The 23,383-nt window shown below is 44.1% G+C and overlaps 1 protein-coding gene across 1 annotated transcript in view; it reads right to left on the minus strand.

The window, feature by feature from the left end:
- Nucleotides 1-5,929: 5,929 nt before the first annotated feature.
- Palb2 (partner and localizer of BRCA2) overlaps nucleotides 5,930-23,383 on the minus strand; it is a 28,532-nt gene continuing 11,078 nt past the window's right edge. Inside the window, exons 7-13 of the mRNA XM_051145175.1 lie at nucleotides 22,080-22,241; nucleotides 18,878-18,963; nucleotides 16,885-17,046; nucleotides 15,277-15,393; nucleotides 10,140-10,227; nucleotides 7,831-7,979; nucleotides 5,930-6,385 (exon numbers count right to left, since the gene is read on the minus strand). Of these exons, the coding sequence (XP_051001132.1) occupies nucleotides 6,175-6,385; nucleotides 7,831-7,979; nucleotides 10,140-10,227; nucleotides 15,277-15,393; nucleotides 16,885-17,046; nucleotides 18,878-18,963; nucleotides 22,080-22,241 (975 nt within the window). The 3' untranslated portion in view covers nucleotides 5,930-6,174. The remainder of the gene's footprint in view (nucleotides 6,386-7,830; nucleotides 7,980-10,139; nucleotides 10,228-15,276; nucleotides 15,394-16,884; nucleotides 17,047-18,877; nucleotides 18,964-22,079; nucleotides 22,242-23,383) is intronic.

Below are 23,383 nucleotides of genomic sequence, written 5' to 3' on the forward strand. Positions count from 1 at the left end.
TGGGATATGGGCCTGACTCAGATTGTCCACAGCAGCAACCTGTTTGCCTCACGTGGGCTCTCAGGGGCTCTACAGTTTAATTCTGAGGACTCTGGAGAGGGGTCAAATGCCAGAGCTAGGGGAGAGATGGACGGGGGAGGAGAAAGATGACTGCTGGTGCTCCTCTCTGCTGCTCCTGGTCCCTGATGATGCAGTCGGACAAAGTTGGAGATACGGGAAACGAAGACTGGACTTGCCTCCAAGGAACACAGCGACCCTAACCAACAGGAAGTAGCTAAGGAAGACGACGGCCACCCCCTCCCCACTAACCTTCTTCCTCCCTATCTGGTGTTGGGATGTTGGAAGTAATTGGGGTGAAGAAGGAAGAAAGAATTCTAAGAAACCCCAGTAAAACAGATTTTAAAAACTAGCGCTTACACTAAGGCTTTCTGCTGTAAGCAGAGCCCTACAAGCATTCCTGCTCATCCCCCTCACTCTCAAACACGTACCCTATGGCCTAAAAAAGTGAGCTAGTTCTTAATGAAACTGAGCATGCTCAGAACTGCACTTAGCGGAAGAGTAAGAATGAGCCAACCCTTATGTGGCTATATAGAGAGGAGCTCACTGAATAAAATTCCTTTGAAAGCACCTCCTTTGCTTTCCTGACGACTGCAGACCCTACCTACATTTTCCTCCATAATTTTGTATCATGTCTTGGCTGTATTTATTTTAGCTTTGCAGATAAGAACTCATTTTGGCACGTTGAATGCTGAGGATGTGATAGCCTCTGAAGCCTGAAGCCGGTACCTGCCCCTGGGATTAAGGAACCCTCATTAGTCTGTTTCCTAAGGACCAACCACTTAGATAAACATCCATCTCAAACTTAGACTACTTTCCAAAGAGGCCTTCTTCCCCCTAACATAGCAATTGGTGTAATAATTTTAGAATTCATTCAGCACACAGTTAATGTAGCCTGACTACTGGGTGTCTGTGAGATCTGTTCTCATTAGTTTGTTGTTGATGAAGATTGAGCCTTAATAAAAACAAACAAACAAACAAAAACCAACAACAACAGAAAACCCAAGTGTAATCAAGAAAAAACAATTGCAGAGGGGCAGGGTATTGGGAAGACTTCAGCCTGCACTCTAACTGCCATCCTGACCTTTCCTGTAATGAGTGGGAACGGCATATGAAGAAGAGGACTTGGGCCATATGATGCTAAGCCCAGGAATGCATCGCCATGTTGCTTTTATGTTTTCCTTCCACCCCTAATTCCTCACCCAACTCCTAGTTTTTTTAAAAATTATCTAGTATTTGAAATCCAGATGATCACCTTCAATTAAAAATTCTCTTTGTGTGGCAATAGACATGTAGTTTTTTAAATTGTTGTTGTTTTGTTTTTTGTTTTTTGTTTTTTTTTTAAGCCCAAGGACCATTTTACTAGTTTGAGAGAGAAACAAGCAGGTGAGTTGTTTCTTCTGGGAGGGAGGTGGCAGGAGGAACAAAGGCACGCCATTTGAGTTAGGCAGGGAGCTCAGCGAGCAGCTGTAAAAGGAAAAGATGGGTCTTCAGAGAAACAGTGAGAAAACTCAGAGTCAAGAGAATCATGCTTAAGCTTTCAGTCAGTACTTGAGAAAAACAGAAGGAAAAGCACGGTTACAGGGTTAGAGGTAAAGTTTGGAGAAGTGGCAGGCTTAACAGTCAGACTTGTGTGGCTGTGGTCTGATCATCTCCTTGTCGGAACCATACAGAACTCATTGTCTGTGGGGACTCCCCTGTAGGCTGTACAGCAGGCAGGAGAAAAATAAAAACAATCAGGGTGAGGTAAGAATGAAAATCCACTCAGCCTAATCTTATTGTAACTGGGACTGAACCAAGACTTCTACAGTCTGTTCCAGATCACTTTTCTTTAGCTGCATTTAAGCACAGAACAATTTGGGGGAAAAGTAGTCAGATAACAACTAATTCAGTCCCAAGTGTATAACAATTTAAGACATGTTTACATTAAGATTTTTAAAAATTATTATTATGTATACAGTGCTCTGCCTGTACATACACCAGCAGGTCAGAAGAGGGCATCAGTTCACATTATAGATGGTTGTGAGCCACCATGTGGTTGCTGGGAATTAAACTCAGGACCTCTGGAGGAGCAGTCAGTGCTCTTAACCTCTGAGCCACCTCTCCAGCCCCTACGTTGAGATTCCTTACAAAGTACACCAGGCTTCTTTCACAAGAATGGGTACTGCTGGCTCAGAGAATAGAGCTTGACTGAGGCATGGGGGTCAGGACTGGCCTGGCCCTAAGATGACATAGAAGTACTTAGGTTGTTGTAAAGCAGGTGATATCACTCTGCTTGTTTGTTTGTTTGTTTGTTGTGGTTTGGTTTTGTTTTCTAGACAGGGTCTCTCTGTGTGGAACCTTGGCTGTCCTGGACTCGCTCTGTAGACCAGGCTGTCCTCAAACTCTCAGAGATCCACCTGCCTCTGCTTCCCTTTGAGTGCTGGGATTAAAGGCGTGTGCCACACTGCCCACCTATGACATCACTCTTAAGGATGGGTTTTATGGTCTAAAAGCAACAACCAAGAAATAGGAGAAAAGACTCTGGGATAAGTAAAAGCGTGAAATCTGGGAGATATGGGCAGAGTTGTCTCATTAGATAGCCAAGGATCACTAGTTTGTAAAACTATGTCATTCCTGGTGTTCCAGGAAGAGCAGCTACACAACTCCTTCCATTGAAGAGGTAAGCTCTGTGTTTAACTTTACTGGTTTCTCCACTGCTTAACTGTGTGCACAAGGCTTTATTTGCCCTCTACGTTGGTTTGCACTCAACCTTTTTCATTAAACATAATAAACCTCCTCTTACATAAACCATATAATCTTGGGGACTTTTTCCTTACAGCAAACACAAAATGTAAAATACAAGGTCTGATATTAAAATTGAGCCCATATCCTTAGTACATGTATTGAAATTTAAGAAGATGCTCTAATTAAATTAGTAGAGTGTTTGCCTAGAATGCATAATGTCCTGGGTTCAACTGCTAGCATTGCATCAACAAGGCAAGGTTGGTACATACCCATTGTGCTGGCTAGTCTTATGTCAGTTTGACACACAAACTAGAGGTAAATGAAAAGGATGGAACTTTTACTAAGAAAATGCCTCCATAAGATCCAGCCAGTAATGCATTTTAAAAAGTTATTGAAGCAGGACAGTGGTGGCCCATGCCTTTGATCCCAGCACTTGGGAGGCAGAAGCAGGCAGATCTCTGTGAGTTCAAGGCCAGCCTGGTCTACAAAGCGAGTCCTGGACAGTCACGGCTACACAGAGAGATCCTGTCTCAAAAAACCAAAACCAAAAACCAAAAAAAAAAGAAAAAAAAAGAAAAAGAAAAAATGTTATTGATGGAGAAGGGCCCAGTCCATTGTTGGTGTTCCAATCCTAGCCTGGTGGTCCTGAGTTCTAAAAGAAAGCAAGATGAGCAAGCCATGGGAAGCAAGCCTATAAGCAGCACCCCTCCATGGCCTCCGCATCAGCTCCTGCCTCCAGGTTCCTGCTCAGTTTGAGTTCCCATGCTGACTTCCTTTGATGATAAACAGTGTAAGCTAAAGTGTAAGCTAAATACCCTTTCCTCACTACCTTGCTTTTTTGGTCATGGTGTGTAGTTGCAGCAAATAGAAACCCTAACTAAGACACCCAGAATCCTAGCATTCTGTAGGTAGAGACAGGAGATTAGAATTCTGATGCTATTCTTAGTAATATAGCTAGTTTGAGGCCAGCCTGTGATACATGAGCACTGGATCAAAAAGGGGAAGGCAGATGGGCAAGGTGTGCTGGCACTTGCTATCCAGGACCTGGGAAAATTAGGTTGGAAGACACTGAATCTAGAAATACTTGGGCTACACAGCAAGACCACCTGGTCTCAAATACAAAAGGAAGCCGTAGAGATGGCTGCATGGGCTGATTTCCAGAGGACCCAGGGTCAATTCACAGGGTCACATCCACATTGGCAGCTCATAATCATGATTCAGTTCTTGGTGATCTGTCGTCCTCTCTGGCCTCTGAGGGCACCAGGGACACAAGCAGTACAGACAGACACGCAGGCAAAACATCCACACTCTTGGATCAAGTTCAAGAGGACAGTCTCCCAACTAAAGCGCCAGAACCAATTCTCAAGCATTGCTTCCTGGATGGTAGGAACAATTCGCCCTGAAAAGACAAGCTCTCCTCACAGGGGCTGGCTCATGCAGCACCGTCTCCTCCCGTCTCTCTGAGAAGGCAGCTGAGGATCTGCCAGTAGAGAAGGTGAGTAAATGACAGTAATCCTAGACAAGCCAGGCATGCTTGTACACATGTCATCCTAGCACGTGGCAGGATGAAACAGGACCAGAGTTCAAGGCTAGGCTTGGCTACATAGCAAAATGTCTCAAGTATCTAAACAAAATGACAAAAGGGCAGGGCCTTTTCAGTAGCACTCTCATCAGCGAATAGCACCTCCAGTGCCTGCGCTGTACACACCCCACCAACATGTAATGGAAGTGTTGGTTTCTCTGTAAACTCGGTTATTTTATGTAAGTTATCTTTTTGTTTTAACCCCAAGTGTGAGATTTTAGTTTGTCTCCTTCAGGGTGTGGTCTAGGAAGAGAAATAGGAGTGCTCAGAGAGAGAAAAGGGGAGTGGTAGCCTGGAGACAGATGAGAGAAAGCGGTTCAATGTAGCAGCTCAGAGGGTACTGCTTGCTGCAATCGCTGTTGACAGAGACTGGTATTGCCCCAAAGAACCCAGATGACCCAAAAAGCCAAGAGAAGTAAAGGGGTCTGCACCCCCTCTCTTCACTAACATTCTTTCTCATACCCAGGGTTACGGGGTTTGTGGAACAGAGGTACAGGCATCAATACCCCAAGTAAATCAGAGTTTAAAAACAAGCGTCAACACAGCACAGCAGGCACCCTTCTAACCCACCTGCACTGCTGCCATCACCTCTATCGCTGCACAGCTTCTCAGCGCACTGCCCCGCGCATGACGTAAGTGCTCTCATCCGCGTCTCCACCTTTAATGGTTTGTCTGGTTCTTTCCCATGCTTGGTCCTCCTACTCTAAAGTCAAAGCCAGAGGCTCCTCTCACTAACCTAACATATTCCTGCTGCTGCCATTCCTCCTTGACACAACCAAGCTTCTTTTAAGATATAACATACGTTTAATTCCTTACTTCCTACTCACTTTTGAGCCACCCCCCTCTCTTTCTTTTTAAAACCTGGTCTTAGGCAGCTTAACCTGGAACTTGGGAAGATTAAGCAGAGGAACTGCTGTAAGTCTGAGACAAACATGGGCTAACGTAGTGAGTCCCAGGCTAGCATGAACTATAGTGAGATTTTATCTTAGGTTAATACATAAAGAAATACATTCAACCCCCTTCATCCACTAGTTAGACACCAGGCTTAGGGTGCTGCCTTTAATCCCTCCTTTAAGCATTCAAGTTTTCAGAACCAGTGTGCCCCTAGGTGTTAATTCCCACTTGAATGTGACTCTGACCTTCACAGTTCCTTTTCCCCACCCAGTTTTTCGAGACAGGGTTTCTCTGTGTAGCCTTAGCTGTCCTGGACTCACTCTGTAGTCCTGGCTGGCCTCGAACTCACAACCTTCATAGTTCTATATCCAATTACCTATTAAACATTCTTTTTGGGTTATTTCTAAGTATTCAAATGAATTCTCTACTTCCAATTACTGATGCCATCACTTATCACGCCAGAGTCTTGCGATGCTTGTGTTTCTTGGTACCAAAGGCACAGCCCCACTCATTTCCTTGTCTCCAGCTGCTCTGCGAGGGTCAGACAGACCCCCGTGCCCATCTCTCACCTACTGAGTTATCCCCCCAGCCTCATTAGTAATTCTTATTATTGAAATGATCTGAACAGACTGGAAAAAAAATAGGACATGCCAAGAAAAATGTATCAAAATAAATATTTATTAACATTTATTGCTTATGTACACCTGTGATATCAAATGTGCAAATTTGGACTTAAAACTATTAACCTCAAAGTAAGCATAAACAAATTATTCAGTCAGTAGTACCACCATCCGAATAAAATTAAGGTTGTGGGAGATGGATGCAAGTAACCATGTTAAATCATGTCATTCAGATATTATACTGTTTTTAAAAAAACTATTAAGAGGCAAAATACCCAGAAAACTATTTGCCTCTTAAAAGTAGTGGTATATGAATATATTTCCATCTTTTTGTCCAGCTAGCAAGTGAGAATCTGTACCTGACCATTTAACCAAAGACCAACTCTGGTCAGAGACAGGTGGGAGGAGAGCAGTGCAGTGACCCAGGAGCAAATCCCAAACAGCAATTGTCCCAGAAGTCAGGACTGCTGCCGCAACATGATCTTTCACATCCCCTTCCAGGAACCTGAGAAAAAAAGAGACAATTCAGATCTCACAGCAAGTTATCCTCAGACCTTCACACCCACACCCACTTTAAGAAGTGTAAAAAACAGTAAACAAAACAAAACAATAACAACAAAACAAAAGCAAAAAAGCCAAGGGTTCTGTAGTCTATACACGGGCTTAAATTGTAAAGACCACTAAGTGCTGCGTGACCCTGAGCAAATGAACCTCATCAATAGATGGGGACAGTAAGGCATTTCCTCAAAGCACTATTTTAAGGATGAGTGACAGAGCTTGGTCAAAAAGCTGAGGCAGAGGGCTGGCAAGGTGGCCCAGCAGTTAAGAACATTGTTTGGGCTGCTCTTCCAGAGGAACAGGGTTCGATTCTCAGCACTCACATGGCAACTCACAACCATCCTAACTCCAGTTCCAGGGAATCTGGCATCTTTTAGCTTCTGTGGGCATTGTATGTACCAGGTACAGAGATATATATGCAGGTCCCCACATATACATTAAAAAATCAAACCAACCAACCAAACAAATCCCTAAAAAGCCCCAAACTTAGAGAAGTGCAGCGATGGCTGGTCTGTAACGCATAGGCAGGAGGATTGTAGTCTCAAGGCCAATCTTAGTTACACAGCAAGACCCTGACTGGAAAAGACCAAAAATAAGAACCTCTGCTATTTATGGTTTTTATATAAGATGAAAACTAGGTCTGGAGAGATGGTTTATAGTGCTTCAGGTAGGGAAATGGTTAAATGCATTAGCTGCTTTTCCAGAGGATCTGGTTTGACTTCCAGCACCCATATGATGGCTCACAACCATCTGTAACACAGTCCTAGGGAATTCAAGGCCTTCTGCCCTGCATGGGCACCTCACAATGTCAAAGCTCTATACAGTTAGGAAACTCTTGTGCCATTTGCAGTGAATAAGCAAATGCCTATCAAGAGATAATAAATGCCTGAACAGTAAAGGCTAGGTCAGACTTCATATTGAAAAGATCTTCCTAAACTCCATTTAAAGGGTCTTTAGATATTTTTTAAAATGTATTTATTTTTAATTACGCGTATGTGCCTGTGTATAGGCATGTGCAGGTGACAACTGGTGTCCACAGAGGCCAGAAACATTCTTTGCAGCTGTTGTTACAGGAAGCTATGAGTTGTCTGAAATGAGTTCTGGAAACCGAACTTGGGTCCTCTGCAACAGTAACCATGCACTTATTATTACTGATCCTCTCTCCGTATATTTAGATCCTGTTTTTAATCTTTGTTTGTTTGTTTATGTTGTTTTGTTTTTCAAGGCAGCGAACTTGGGTCCTCTGCAACAGTAACCATGCACTTATTATTACTGATCCACTCTCCATATATTTAGATCCTGTTTTTAATCTTTGTTTATTTGTTTATGTTGTTTTGTTTTTCAAGACAGCGTTCTCTGTGTGTAGACCCCGCCCCCTTCCAGCACACTTACCTTCCAGCCTGCCCCTGTGGAAGGGAGCACAGCAGAATACCCACACTCTGAGCTGTCTTAGGGTTAAGCACTAGCAGCTGAAACACAGGGCTCCCGAAGGCCTGGCTCTCTTTAGCACAAGGATGACTCAGAACAACAAACAGGAGCCCCTGATGGAGGAAAGACATAACCAACCAGACTGTCAAGAATGTTTGGCAGTGGTGACAAAACCAAAGGAAAGGAACGACCAACAGGCTCCTCAACACCCAGGATATAACTACTGGCTTCCCTGTGTTCATAGAGCAACAGCTGAGCTCATCTCCACACTAGACTTGTGGATCCTCGGCAGCCTGCTGGCCATGAATCCAGCTGACTCATCAGTTTCTGTTACTTTACATACTCCTCCTGTGGCCTAGTAGGAAAAGGCTGGTACAAGGAAGTCATAAGAGCCCTCAAATTCTTTTTACTCATTTGTAAACAGAAATCTAAGAATTCCCCATAAAGTGACAAAACAAATAAACTAAAAAAAAAAAGAAAAACAAAACACAAACCCAAAACCATATCATCTATATTTTGAATAGAAAAAAGCATGTAAGACCTCTCGCTGCTTTAAAGGATAGTGACTAGGAATAACTAGTATATGCAAATATACCAATTACTTGAATGAAAAGCAGTAAATTCCAGAAACAAATGCAACCTTTTTTGGGGGTGGGGGGCTTGCGACAGGGTTTCTCTATGTAGCCTTGTCTATCTGGGACTTATTTTGTAGACCAGGCTAGCCTCAAACTCACAGAGATCCACCTGCCTCTGCCTCCCGAGTGCTGGGATTAAAGGTGTGCACCACCACGCCTAGCTACAATCTTCTTTTAACAGATTATAAAAGCTAAGCGCCACAAGAGCAGGTGAGCCGGCCCTGCCATGAGGACACAGGAGCAGGAGAGCCGGCCCTGCCATGAGGACACAGGAGCAGGAGAGCCGGCCCTGCCATGATGACATAGGAGCAGGAGAACCAGCCCTGCCATGATGACACAGGAGCAGGAGAGCCGGCCCTGCCATGAGGACACAGGAGCAGGAGAGACAGCCCTGTCCTGAGGACATGGGAGCAGGAGAGCCAGCCCTGCCATGAGGACACAGGAGCAGGAGAGCCAGCCCTGCCATGAGGACACAGGAGCAGGAGAGCGTGCCCTGTCCTGAGGACATGGGAGCAGGAGAGCCGGCCCTGCCATGAGGACACGGGAGCAGGAGAGCCGGCCCTGCCATGATGACACGGGAGGGAGAGAGCAGGCCCTGATCCAGGGTTCTGAGTGGACCTCACCCCAACATCTACCCCATGTATGACCTACTGAAGCACATGAAGGGGCGAGACCTGCAGATTCAAAGATTAAGAATCTCCCTGACACACGGCAACAACGGGATATCTGACAGCAGTCCCAGGGAGGATCCGGTAACGATAGTGTAGGCCTCCAACCAGACCCATGACTCGTAGCAATGAACATTTGAAAGTCAACATAGGTGGACAAAAGGCTATAATGTGTGATACACTACAGCTTCTGTGACAAGATTTTTTGTTTGTTTGTTTTATTTTACTTGGGGGAGGAGAGGGATTTTGGTGCATAGAGCTAGGCTCAAGATTTTGTGATCGCCTGAGCTACGTACTGAGTTCTAGACCAATCAGGGCTATATTGTGATTTCCCCCTCCTTTTTCTTTGTTAAGTAGTTAGGCATCTAGTTTCATAATAGGGATAATATTTTTAGAACAAAATTTATAGTTTGAGCCAGGCATGGTGGCGTATGCCTTTAATCCCAGCACTCGGGAGGCAGAGGCAGGCGAATTGCTGTGAGTTCGAGGCCAGCCTGGTCTACAAAGTGAGCCCAGGACATGTAAGGCTACACAGAGAAACCCTGTCTCAAAAAACAAACAAACAAACAAAAAATTTATAGCTCAGAATGTGAGTCTTTAAGTCATACAGGTAGAAAATTTGACAAGCAATCACGCTGTACTAACACTTTCATTCATAAACTCAAAAAAGAACAAACAGCTAGGAATGTAGCTCAGTCAATAGAGTCCCTGTCATGTGCCAACAGTCCCGGCACGGGGAGGGAGAGGCAGGGGGGTCATAAGTTCAAGGTCATTTTACTACACATGTAGGCAGTTTCAAGCCAGCTCAGGCTACCGGAGACCCTGTTTCATAACAAGGCAACACCAAAGCACACCGCCATGCAATGCTGAGGCATGATACTGCTGCTGCCACTCCTCTCACTGGCAAGACCAATCTATAACACAAATAATTATAGATCTATAAACACCAAGTGGCCAGGTCACTACTCACCATCTCAGCATAGGCTCTGTGACAGACCGAAGCTTGGTAAGAGTCATTGATGTGCATCTTCTTCAGGAGTTGGCCGGTTTTTAAATTCCTTAGACATGAAAATGAATGAGGACGTTACATTCTTCCAGTAAAATGATTTTCATGCAGTATACTTTTCCTCTTCTTAAGACACAGTCTCACTATTTCGCCTAAGCGAGCCTCAAACGTGTACTCCTCAGCCTCAGCCTCTCAGTGCTGGTACAGCAGGTCCACACCACCATGCCTAGTTCACACATAATGTTTGTAATTTGTTATAAACTATTTTGGGAGGTAGCAAAAGGAAGTCATTAAGAGACAGAGCACTGAACTTTTGTTTAAGCCACATTTTTTACACTACTTCTTTTTTGAGATAAGGTTTCACTCAGTGGCCCTAGCTAGTATAGAACTCTTTATGGAGACCATGCTGGCCTCAAACTCACAAGAGATCTATCTGCCTCTACCTCCTGAGTGCTGGTATTATGGACATGCACCACCATGTTATACATCCTTATTAAAAGTGTGACAGGGGCCGGGCGTGGTGGCGCACGCCTTTAATCCCAGCACTCAGGAGGCAGAGGCAGGTGGATTGCTGTGAGTTCGAGGCCAGCCTGGTCTACAAAGTGAGTCCAGGACAGCCACGGCTAACACAGAGAGACCCTGTCTCGAAACCCCGCCCCCCCCAAAAAAAAGTGTGACAGGGCTGGAGAGATGGCTCAGTGGTTAAGAGCACTGGCTGCTCTTCCAGAGGTCCTGAGTTCAATTCCCAACAAGCACATGGTGGTTCATGACCATCTATGAGATCTGGTGCCCTCTTCTGGCGGAAAGGCAGAACATTGTATATATAATAAATAAGTCTTTAAAAAAAAAAAGTGTGATGACAGATGACTTTGCCAAAAATTGAATTTGACAGTTTAGCCTTGGGTGGACTCTGCTACACCACTATGGACAATCTGTTCCATATTATTCGCCATTTTCCACAATCTTCCTGTGCTTGGAATGAAGCCAGCTAAAAGTTATACCATCCATCATGATTTGCCACCCCCTTACACCTTTTTATTTACACATGCATGTATGCTTGCTTGTCTGTAGGCACGCATGCAGTACGCCAGTAGAGGCCAGAAAGAGCACTAGATCCCTTGGAGCTGGAGCTACAGGCAGCTGTGGGCTGCCTGACCAGGGGTAAGGGTATGTGTGGGACGCTGCATAAGAGCCATTTCTTTTTTTGTTTGTTTGGTTAGTTGGTTGGCTTTTCATGAGCAGGTTTCTCTGTGTAACAGCCCTAGCTGTCCTGGACTCACGTTGTAGACCAGGTTCACCTCAAACACACCGAACTCGCCTGCCTCTGCCTCCTGAGTGCTGGGATTAAAGTCGTGAGAGCCACCACGCGGGCTGTGTAAGAGCCACCACGCGGGCGGCTGTGTAAGAGCCACCACGCGGGCTGTGTAAGAGCCACCACGCGGGCTGTGTAAGAGCCACCATGCGGGCTGTGTAAGAGCCACCACGCGGGCTGTGTAAGAGCCACCATGCGGGCTGTGTAAGAGCCATTTCTCCAGCTGGTGTTCATTCTTGTTATGTTTATTGCTTATGGTTCCCACTGAGTGACCATATTACCACATTACACATAAAAAATGATTTTCAGCTCTGTCTGCATTCTATTTATTCATATCAGAGCTAGTCCAAAATAATGGCATGAACAAGAAGACTTAGGTAGGATAAAATATGGGGAAAAGAAAGTGAATGGAATATAAAGAAGGAAGCAAAGCATTTGTTGGAACCACTCCTCATCTGTGCTGAGGGTCTGTGACATTGGTAACGGTTCCATCATTTCACTGTATTGATGGAAAACTTTCTCTTGGCTGTTCATTAATAACATTTATAACCTTATGGATCAAGGGCTACAATACTCATTATTGCCAACTGTTCCCTCTCCTGAACATACTGTGTATTCACCTGGCTCTAAACATTTCACTGTGTTACCCCTTCCAATGCCACCTACTGCTGGGCAACCCACACCCACTTCCTAAGACCTAGATCATCCCCTGCTCCTCTCATCTGCAGGAACTCAATTTACCCTCTTCTCTCTATCCACACTGGTTCACAGCCATCCTTCTCTTTTCATTCTGTCCATGTCTCATTTTATATGCTACAGTAGAATATAACATGCTCATTCACCCAACTGATGCAGAAGTTTATTTGAGCAAGAACTGTATATAAAAGCACTAAGAAGAGTGTTCCTGTACAAATTACCAGAACACTGTATCAGCTAAAAAAGTTAGTATGTGCTCTGTACTAAGTGCTTTTCCCTAAGTCCCAAAGCATTTTATCCAAACCTGTATCATTTCAAACTTCTCTGAACTGTAAAGGAACGTACTGTAAAATCTTGTCTACTTATTAGGTTTTAGGTGCCTTGAGACGTCGGACTCACCTCTGTGCTTCAAAGAGAACTGTCTCTTTAATGTTTGAAAGCCAGTACTCATATGACACTGCTCAATCAAGATGAAATATTTGCATCTTTTTTGTTTGTTTTTCAAGTTAGGGTTTCTCTGTGTAGCCCTGGCTATACTGGACTCACTCTATAGGCCAGTCTAGCCTCAAACTCACAGAGATCTGCCTGCCTCTGCCTCCCGAGTGCTGGGATTAAATTTAGGCATGCACCATGACACCTGGCCCTACATTTTAAGTAACAGAAAAGAAAAAACCAGCCATGTGAGGGCTAGAAGGAAGGCTCAGCAAGTGAAGGCTACTGGTAGGCAAGCCCGATGACCTGAGTCCAATGCCCAGAACCCCTGAAAAAGCCAGATACAATGGAAGCATCTGCAGTCCCATCACTCCTACAAGAGATGGAGGGAAAGATAGCAGAATCAGCCAGAAACCCACAGGCCAGCTAGGCTGGAATATAAGCAGCAACAGAAAAAAGACCCTGCCTCAAAACCAACACCTAAAAAGCTGTCCTCTGACCAACACCCGCACACACAAACTACTCAAATACTAAGTATAAAATGAATCACTTCAGAAATATAACAGATCAGAAAGTAACTAGGAAAGGCAAACAAATGCCATATATAAACATTAGCTGAGTGTGGTGACACACACATGTGATCATGGAACTTATGAGACAGAGGCAGGAGGATTACACATTTGAGACTAGCATGGGTTATATAGTGAGCTCCAGGTTAAACCCAGGCCCAATAGCCAGGCAGTCTTAAAAGAAAATAAACAAACAGGGGGCTGGAGAGATAGCTCAGAGGTTAAGAGCACTGACTGCTCTTCCTGAGGTCCTGAGTTCAATTCCCAGCAACGACATGGTGGCTCACAACCATCTATAATGTGACCTGATGCCCTCTTCTGGCATGAAGGTGTATACGCAGGCACAACACTGTATGGATGTGAGTTACAGACAGTTGTGAGTCACCGTGGAACAGCGGGAATCTGTCACACAGATAAGGACAAGTCGTAGAGGCTTTGCTTGGCAAAGTTCCAAAGACTTCCAACAGCCCAGCCTGATCTCTAGACATCCAGAACAGTTGTTGAGGCATTGCGTGACAAACTTCCAAAGCTCTCTGGCTGATCACTATTGCCTTTAAATATTATGTATGGTCAGGTGTAATTTTGCCTAAAAACTACTTTGAAATTTACTTTTTCTCCTAAAACAGTCTTTCTTTTCTATTTTTCACTTTGACTTTGAGCCCTAATGATATTCACAGTGGAAAACTTTTCCCACAGAGAATGTTGAAAGAAGGCATCTGGCCAAAGGCTTGAGACAATGAAAAAATCTCTGACTATTGTGAGCAGCCAAGCAGAAACTACTTGAAAAGAAAGTTAGGACCTTGACATAACAGTACCTGGCTAGATACTGTTAGATGTATAAAAGTAAAACTTGTTTCTTTAGAATATGCTTTGAAAGTAATACAAGGTGGGCTTGGAACGTCATGCTTTATAGATATTTTACACCAGAGGACCCCTTGGCAATTAGCCAAGGCTTCAGTAACGATGAAAAGCACACCTGTTAGTTTGGGACTGGAAGTATGTCAAGTTTTTTCTGTGTTAAGGACATTTAGTTTCAAACAATATTGCTATGACAGTTATGTAAACACAATGGCTTTAGCCCAAGGAAATTTATGATTAAACTTTCCTGAGTATTGTTTAAGAAATCATAGTCAGGTCATGCTGAGCAATGCTTGGACATTGATTGAGTTTTGCTATATGCTTTATTGTAGCTTATACAGAACCATTTGTATTTCTTTGTTAGATTGTTTTCTTGATTGTTGATTTTTAAACGTTCTATTGATTGTAAAAGATGTAAAAACCAGGATGGAATCTGTAATGGAAAAAATTGGGGCCGGGCATGGTGGCACGTGCCTTTAATCCCAGCACTCAGGAGGCAGAGGCAGGCAGATAGCTGTGAGTTTGAGGCCAGCCTGCTCTACAAAGTGAGTCCAGGACAGCCAAGGCTACACAGAGAAACCCTGTCTTGAAAAACAAAAACAAAAACAAACAAACAAAAAAAAAAAAAATTGAACTTCACTTCACTTCAAATAAAGTACTGGAGTTGGCCCAAGAGAGAGACAGAAGAAAAGTAAAGTTTTCCTGGGCTAGAAGACCTTTTAATTTGTACTGCAATTTATGCCTGCGCCTCAATATTTCTTTTCTCCTCCGTTCTTCAATCTCTCAACAATTAGTTCACTATAACTAATTGCTCACCAACAGGTGGTCTCTTTGGACCGCTGTTCCTGCCAGCTCAATTCTCCTCAGACCCACAAGACATTCTCTTTTCTCTGAGCCCGAAGCTGGTCTGCGGGAGGAACCCATCCAGAGTCCACAGAATAGCAGCCAGTTTATCGGTTTATTCAGAGAGTTTTTTCACATATCTGGGTTCATTTTCTTGGTAAGACAAGGCCAGTGCATTTAATAGTGGAAACGGGAAAATGAGTCATGTGTGCAGTCTCTCTTTCACGTGTCCAGCTGTGATCCATCCATCTCCTCCTCCACTCAGCCTCCCGTGTTCTGGGATTACAGGCCGCACCACCACACCCTGCCCATACCCAGCATATCTAGCACTCACAAGCCTACAAAAACAGAAGCATATTCACATACACAGAGGACTAGAGTGAAAGCTTACCAGATCAAAATGTTGTTTACAGTGGTAGTCCCAAGCAGGGCATCCTGCATGCCTTGGACTTCAGCAAAAGTCAGTATTGTCTCATCAGGGGGCATCAAAAGCTGTTCGTCTTTACTGCTGTATTTAAAACAGTACTGAAAAATCACTTTCGAACCAACACAGTTTCTAATTAGTCCTACCCATTACTGGATTATGAACAATAAAACACTAAATGAATACCAGAAAAAAAATTTTTTAAAGGGTTTTCAAGACAGGGATTCTGTGTAATAGCCCTGACTGTCCTAGACCAGGCTAGCTTTGAACTCACAAAGATCCGCCTGCTTCTGCCTCCTGAGTGCTGGGATTAAAAGCATGTGCTACCATATCCACTTCAGAAAAAAGTTAACTAGAAGACTTATATTCTAAATTTTCTACATTGGACATGGTTTTTATCTCATCTTTTTGAACACTTTACAGTCACCTGAAATTCACTTTTGCCTATGTTAAACTCATAAACACTGTTTAAATCTGTTCTTTAACATTCCTACCTCAACAACTGAACTTCGAATCAGGTGATTAACTCTGAAAACTGTCATCATTGTGCCCTTCCTCTTCAGTGGGCTCATGCTCACAAATGTGTCTTCGTTACTTGCCTACCAACCCTTTCCTAGTTATTGTTTGATCAGAGCCAGGTCATCTTGCTGTTCAGGCCCAGCACTCACTACACAGCTCAGGCTGACTTACACTCACACCAGTCCTCCCAGCTTCTGGAATTACAGGTGTGTACAACCACAGGCAGTTATTTTTTTACTTTAAAGAATCACTGTCTCTTGCCTGGATTGCCATGTTGGTTCAAGACTAATTATAACAAATAAGACCTTTGCCCACTGTTATTAGGAATGACAAAAACCACTGAAGTACAACAGGCTGAGGGTGAAGCTCAGCAATAGAGGATATGCTTAGTATTGTCCAGGGCTCAGTCCCTGGCACTGAAATATAAGAAACCGGGAAAATAAAGCGCAACAAGGACATGACAACAGAGAAAAGGGTTTTAGTTTAGGTTTCCATGTATGACCCTGAAGTGCTGTTGAACAAGCACACAGCTCTAGAGCCTGAGAGATAGCTTAGAACTAGAAATGTGCTTTTTCAGTAGCCAGCGCCTAGATGTCAACAAGATGACGGACATAAAGTATGTGGAATGGGTACTTTGAATATTTAAGAGACACACAACAAGCCGGGTGTGGCAGCACACACCTTTAATCCCAGCACTTGGGAGGCAGAGGCAGGTGGATTGCTGTGAGTTTGAGGCCAGCCTGAGCTTCAAAGTTAGTCTAGGACAGCCTGGGATACCCTGAGAAACCCTATCTCAAAAAACCAAAAAGAAGAGACACACAACAACTTCAAAGAGAGCTGAGGAGAGAACAAGCTACATTTATTGAGCCTCTACACTCCATTGGCTTCCTTGGCTTCCACCTCTTTAACCTGCTCATGGTTGAATGTAGCACTAAGACCATACTTGCTACTATGCCTATACCATAGAAAACCAGGCTCCTAGCCATCCATTCTCCCTGAAGCCTGAGATAAAAAACCTTTTACAGAACAGTGAAAACCAACCAATCCTTTTCTTACCCTCCGTCTTCAGCAAGTGTCATGATTTGTACTTGTTGATTGCAAAAGGTTCCAATGCTACTAACTAGTCTCCTCTTTGTCAGGCCAAGCACAGCTTTTATATTTCCAGATTTCAGAAGGACTTGCTTTTCACTTTCATCACCAGAGGAACACAGCAACGCCCTACACCAAACACAAGACAAATGAGAAGCCACGAGTAAGCAGCAAGCATACAGAACTGAGTATAAATTTTAAATGGCAATTTCAATCAAAGATGTCAGTCTGTATATGTTTTTTGTTTGTTTGTTTGTTTTGTTTTTTTGAGGATTTTATTGTGTGTCAGTGTATTCATGGGTCCTGGTGCCTGAAGGCCGGAAGAGAGCTCGAGGCTCTCAAGGCTTGAACTACAGGTGTCTGAAGGGCAGCTGGTTTGCTATGTGGGTGTTGCATTCTGAACCGCTAAGCCATCTCTCCAGCAACTAGATTTTTATATAGCCCTGGCAGGCTTTTAACTTGTTAAGTAGATCAGGCTAGCCTCAAACTCAGAGATTTGCTCGCCTCTGTCACTTAAGTGCTGGGATTAAAAGCTTGTGCTACCATGCTCAGCTAGATTAAAAACAAAGCAATATATCTCCTTTTAGAGATAAATTTAGATTCCCTCTGTAAATATTTGAAACAGCAACTCATGCAGTCCAGGCTGGCCTAAAACTCACAATCTGCCCTTGGCTTCCCAAGCTTTAGGACAGTGTACCACTACACCTGATCTAAACGCAAATTCTTCTTTGATTAAAAAAATTTATTTTTCTTTTCTTTTTTTTTTTTTTTCCCAATACAGGGTTTCTCTATGTAACCTTGGCTATCCTAGACTTGCTTTTGTAGACCAGGCTGGCCTTGAAGTCACAGTGATCTGCCTGCCTCTGCCTCCCAAGTGCGGGAATTAAAGGCGTGCACCAACAGGCCTGGCATATTTTCAGTAAAATTTATTTGTGTACCTGTGTGGGGATGTATACCTGAGTGCAGTGGCCAGAAGCCAGAAGACATGTCAGATCCTTTCAAGCCGGAGTTAGAAGTGGTTGTTAAGCTGCCTCACAAGGGTGCTGAAAACTGAACTTGGGGCTTCCTGTAAGAGTAGTGTGCACTCTAAACTGCTAAGCTATTTTTCCAGCCCCCTGAGATTTTTTTTTAAATTTTTATGTGTCTGTGTGCATGCCTGCGTAAGTTCATCTGCACAACACACATACATGAGTCCACAGAGACCAGAAGAGGATCACAGGTGGCTGTGAGTTCCATGTGGGTGCTGGGAACCAAATCTCAGTCTTCTCTGAGGGTAGTAAGCACGGTTGCCATTGAGCCAACTCTCCAAGTAGGTCTGGAGCTCCCTATGTAGTTAAGGGTGACAGTCACCTTGAACTCTTAATCTTTGTGCTTCAGCTTTCCAAATGCTGGGATATAATATGTCGCACGACTGCCCTAAATTAAATTTCTAAAAAAAGATTCACTTATTTTATTTTATGGTTATGTGTCGGAGTGTATATTTGTGTACCATGTATATGAAGATACCTGCTGGAGAGGCAAGAAGAGGGAAGGTGTCACATCTCCTGGAACAGGAGTTGAAAGTAGTTGTAGGTGCTGGGAACGCGATCTGATCCTCTGCAAATGCAGCAAGTAGCCTTAAACACTGAGCTATCTCTCTAGCCAGGAAACTCAAATTCTTTTAAGATGCCCTGCTTTTAAGACTTAAGTGAGCCGGGCGTGGTGGCGCACGCCTATAATCCCAGCACTCGGGAGGCAGAGGCAGGTGGATCGCTGTGAGTTCGAGGCCAGCCTGGCCTACAAAGCGGGTCCAGGATAGCCAAGGCTACATAGAGAAACCCTGTCTCGAAAAACCAAAAAAAAAAAAAAAAAGACTTAAGTGTGGGTTATAATGTGCACTCAATATAGCTGAAAAGAACAAAGGTGGCAGAGTGTGAGAGCAAGAGAGGGATCATGTATGGAGTGCTTAGAAATTGCTTACCTGATTTCTCTGATTTCCAAGTTTCCCAAAGCTACACAGATAAGATTGTAAACATCAGGCACTGGAACTATTTGTAATACTGGGATCTATATAAAAGAAAATTATATTCAGTCATTTATGGTTTCATTAATATTTTACAAAACAAATCATCACAGTCTATTCTTTATGTTGCTCCTACTCCTTTTATTTTGCAATAGGGTCATGTTAAGTTTTCTCAGTTGGCCCTGAATTTCTTCCTGCTTCAGCCTCCTGAGTAGCTAGGATCACAGGCCTGGGCCAGGTAATCATGTTCTCTAGGATTCCGTGCTATCAGGACTATTCAAACAATGTAAAGGTGCAAAACATCTTCTTCTGCCCCTCACACTCCTCTTCGGGGCTTTGTTGTTCAAGATAGGGCCTCACTTATGCGTCCTTGGCTGACCTGAGCTCAGTATGCATACCAGGCTGACCTCACTGCCTCTGCTTCCCAAGTGCAGGGATTAAAGGCATGTACACTACACCTGGGCCCTCAGAAAAACCTTACAGGCTACAGTTCTAATTGAATGAGCAGGGTGTGATAGTATGTACCTCTAAGTCCAATATTATGGATGCTAAGGTAGGGGGATCACACAATTTCAAGGACAGCCTGGGCTACATAATAAGACACTAAGAAAACTCTCAAACAAATAATTAAATAGCAGTATGTGTTAAGAGTTAGGTTAGTGTTTATCTTAATGTTTTTCAGGTAGGGTCTCCCTGTGTTGTTGAGGCTGATCTTAAAGCACTGGCCTCAGGCACTGCTGTCTCGGCCTCCTGTAGCTAGGACGATATATTTAACTGAAGCAAATACTACCACTCCGGGCAAGTACGTGCTTATTTAATTCAATGTATGCCTCTAACAACGGACCTAGTGATTTCTAGCCGATGGATGAAGACAGCATTACGCCCCATTTAAAAATGACTCCCGGGCAATGAGAAGCCCAAGCAGGAGACTCGCCTGAGCTCCCGGGGCTGCGGCCAGCCTGGGCAGCACAGTGAGACCCTGCCTCACGAGGGGAGCCGGGGTGCTGGAGAGATGACCCGGCAGTTATCAGTCACTGTTGTTCTTATGGGGGAGCTGGGTTTGGGTTCAGCACCGGAGGCAGCGCACACCTACGTCTAACTCCAGCTCCAGGGGATGCAAAATGCTCTTCTGTGGGCACCTTCATTCTGTGCACACACTCTCCCCCAACACACACACATACACACTTACTTAAACTTAAAAGTTATACTTTTAGTACAACTGTGTCGCGAATCAGGGAAGTCTGCTCAGTAAGCCAAGTGTGGCCTTGCAAGCACACACCTGAATCAGATCCCAGAACCCTATGTAAAAAGCCGGGTGAGACAGCAGGCACTTGTAATCCTACCTTTGGGGAGGCAGAGACACGTAGATTCCTAAAACTCAATGGCCATTCAGTTTAGCTTACTTAGTAAGTTCTGAGCTAATAAGAGATCCTGTCTCAAAAAGCAAGATGAACGGGCAGCTCCTGAAGATTGACATGTGAGGCACCTCTGGCCCCCACAAACACATGCATTTGAACCAGAATACATAGGTGTACCACCTGCACACACACATATACACATACACACAGAGGAAGGGAGGAGGGCAGAAGGGAAGAAAAAAAGAAAAACTCGTTTATATTTAGGGGATAGAGGTGAAGTTCAATGACAGACCCTGAGCTTAGCATGAATAAGACCCTGGGTGTAGTCTTGAGAGGAAAAAAGGAAGGAAATTGTATTAGTCACTGAGCATGGCCACTTGTAGTGAGAATTTTGGTTTCTTTAAAAACCCAGTTATGAAGCCAGGCATGGTGGCACACGCCTTTAATCCCAGCACTCAGGAGGCAGAGGCAGGTGGATCACTGTGAGTTCAAGGCCAGCCTGGTCTACAAAGAGAGTTCAGGACAGCCAAGGCTACACAGAGAGACCCTGTCTCGAAACACCAAAAACCAAACCAAAACCAAACCCCAATTATGTTATGTATGTTTCTGTTTTAACCCCAGGTGCCGGATATGGGGTACTTCAGATTGACCCCAGCAGCTGACTATGACTGGGCTTGTGCCCTGGCAGGGGCATGATTCTGCCAGCTGTAGATAGTTCACGTGTGGAATTCTCTGGGGGCTGCGGGTCCCCTGCTGCTGCTTTTGCTGACTGCTTTTGCTGACTGCTGGGTGGAGACATCCTGAAGATCAAACTTGCCCAAGGAACTCAAAGCTCCTAATCAGCAGGAAGTACTCCAAAGAGATCCACAACTCCTGCCCGCCCTCTCCTTCTTTCTTTCCTACCTAGTGTTAGCCAGTTGGAAGGGATGGGGGTTGTATAGGGAGGTAGAAAAAAGAGCCCAGTAAAGGAGCCAAAAGCCCAGCTACAGCCACCTCTGTATAGAGCCTGCTGCTCAAAGCTGGTGTACAGGATGAATGAGAAGAAAGTACAAATACACAGGAAGAACATTCAGGCAGGTAGTGAGTGCCTGCAGTCCCCGTACTGGACAGGGAGAGGCAGGAGGTCAGGAGTTCAAGGTAAGCTCCACCACAGGGGGAACTCAGGGCCACCTGGGCCAGGGGAGACCTTTCTCAATACCCACTTCTCTCCAAAGAGAAGACTATGTAGAAACACGTGAATGTTTACATGGATTTAAACATAGAAATTGGGAAAATGCTTCAGCAGGTAAAAATACTTTGAGTTCAATCCCTGGTGCCCATATTGGAAGGAGAGAATGATTCCTGAAAGCTGTCTTCAGACCCCCACACACATGCATGCCATGGCCTGCACACACTCACATATCACACACAAACTGCAATACTACTAATAATAAATAATTTTAACAGTAGGACTGTGACCACATTAGAGGTATATGGAGATGAATAAAGATAATATATAGAAAACAGAATAGTGTTTTGGTGAAGAAGAAATATGCCTATTAGCAGTTTAGACATCAGAACAGACACAAGTCACGCTTCCCCAGAGACAAGTGTCCCCGTGGCACTCCACCCGCATGCAAGCATGATGAAGGCAATGCTGGACGCTAGAGGGAGGGCTCATGGAGCTCCGCGTACACTTAAGTCTGAGACGTCTCGTGATAAACCCTGGGATGTGAGTCTGCAATGAGCAGTCAGATCTCTGCTAAGCTGTCCATCCACATCACAAACGACACCCACCCTTCAGCTCTGAGGCTCGGACATACCTCTGTGAAGTGCCAAGTATGAACTTTTTCCCACTGCAAAGTGTCCAAGGGTCTCCAGAGAGAAACTACATCTTCACAAGCAGTTATGATACACGGCTCCTTAGCACCAGCTTTTTCCCACCACACGGCACTCACATCCACAGAACAGGAACTGGAAGGATTCTGACTCGGAAGGATAAATTATGTTAAAGTTCTGCTTAATGAAAAGAGCAAGTACCAAAGGTGATGAGTTACAGGATGAGAAGAAACACCAGCTAAGCAAAATAAACGTTTTATGCAGGTTGTAAGAATTTAATAAATTTTATGTCACACGCACAAAATAACAACTCTCAAACCATCTATCAGATTTACATCAGGATAGATGTAAAAAAAAAAAAAAGTCTTAATTCCACAACTAAATAAAATGTTTTAGATTATGTAATTCTAGAATGTAATACATTTTGATTTAGCCACAAAAAGATAGCCCACAAAAACTGACCTGTTTGGAAATTAAAAATCCTGGTAAGCAACTCATGAGTTGAAAGAGAATAAAGTTGAAATCGTGTGCCATATGCTTTAATAAATAAAAAAAGACAGGGCCTCACTGTGTAGCCTTGGCTGGTCTAGAACTTGAAAGGTAGATCAGGCTGGCCTTCCAAATGCTGGGATTACAGGTGTGCACCACCACGTTCCACTTAAATATGACTTTTTTTCTTTGTGGTTTTTCAAGACGGGTTCTCTGCGTAGCCCTGGCTATCCTGGAACTCACTCTGTAGACCAGGGTAGCCTCAAACCCAAGTGATCCACCTGCCTTCCGCCCACCCTCTCCCCCGTGCTGGGATTAAAGGCATGTGCCGCCGCTGCCACCACCACCCAGATCGATATGCCATTTTTGATTAGGATAAGGAGAGCACTATGTCCAAACCCACAAAGCATAGCAAAAACAGTATTAGAAAAAACAAAATAGATAGCATACAGCCCAAGAGGTTGATTAAAACAACAAAAACAAACTAAAAACAATGAATGAACCAGGTGAAGTGGTACATGCCTGTTAATCCCATACCAGCAAACAGAGGCCAAAAGGATCCTGAGCTTAAGGCCAGCCTGAGCTATATACTGAGACCCTACCTCAAAAACAGAATCAGCATAATCAAGAACTAGTTGCTTTTGAAAACAAACATGAACAAAAATACATATTCTATATGTACAAAGCCCTGGGTTCAATTCCCAGCACCCAAGAAACTAGGCATGATGGAACATACTGCAATCCCAACTCACCCATTGCTTGGAAGGCAGAAGGATCAGAAGTTCAAGGCCACAGTCAG

Source organism: Acomys russatus, chromosome 5 (genome assembly GCF_903995435.1).
Source record: "Acomys russatus chromosome 5, mAcoRus1.1, whole genome shotgun sequence".
Lineage (NCBI taxonomy): Eukaryota > Metazoa > Chordata > Mammalia > Rodentia > Muridae > Acomys > Acomys russatus.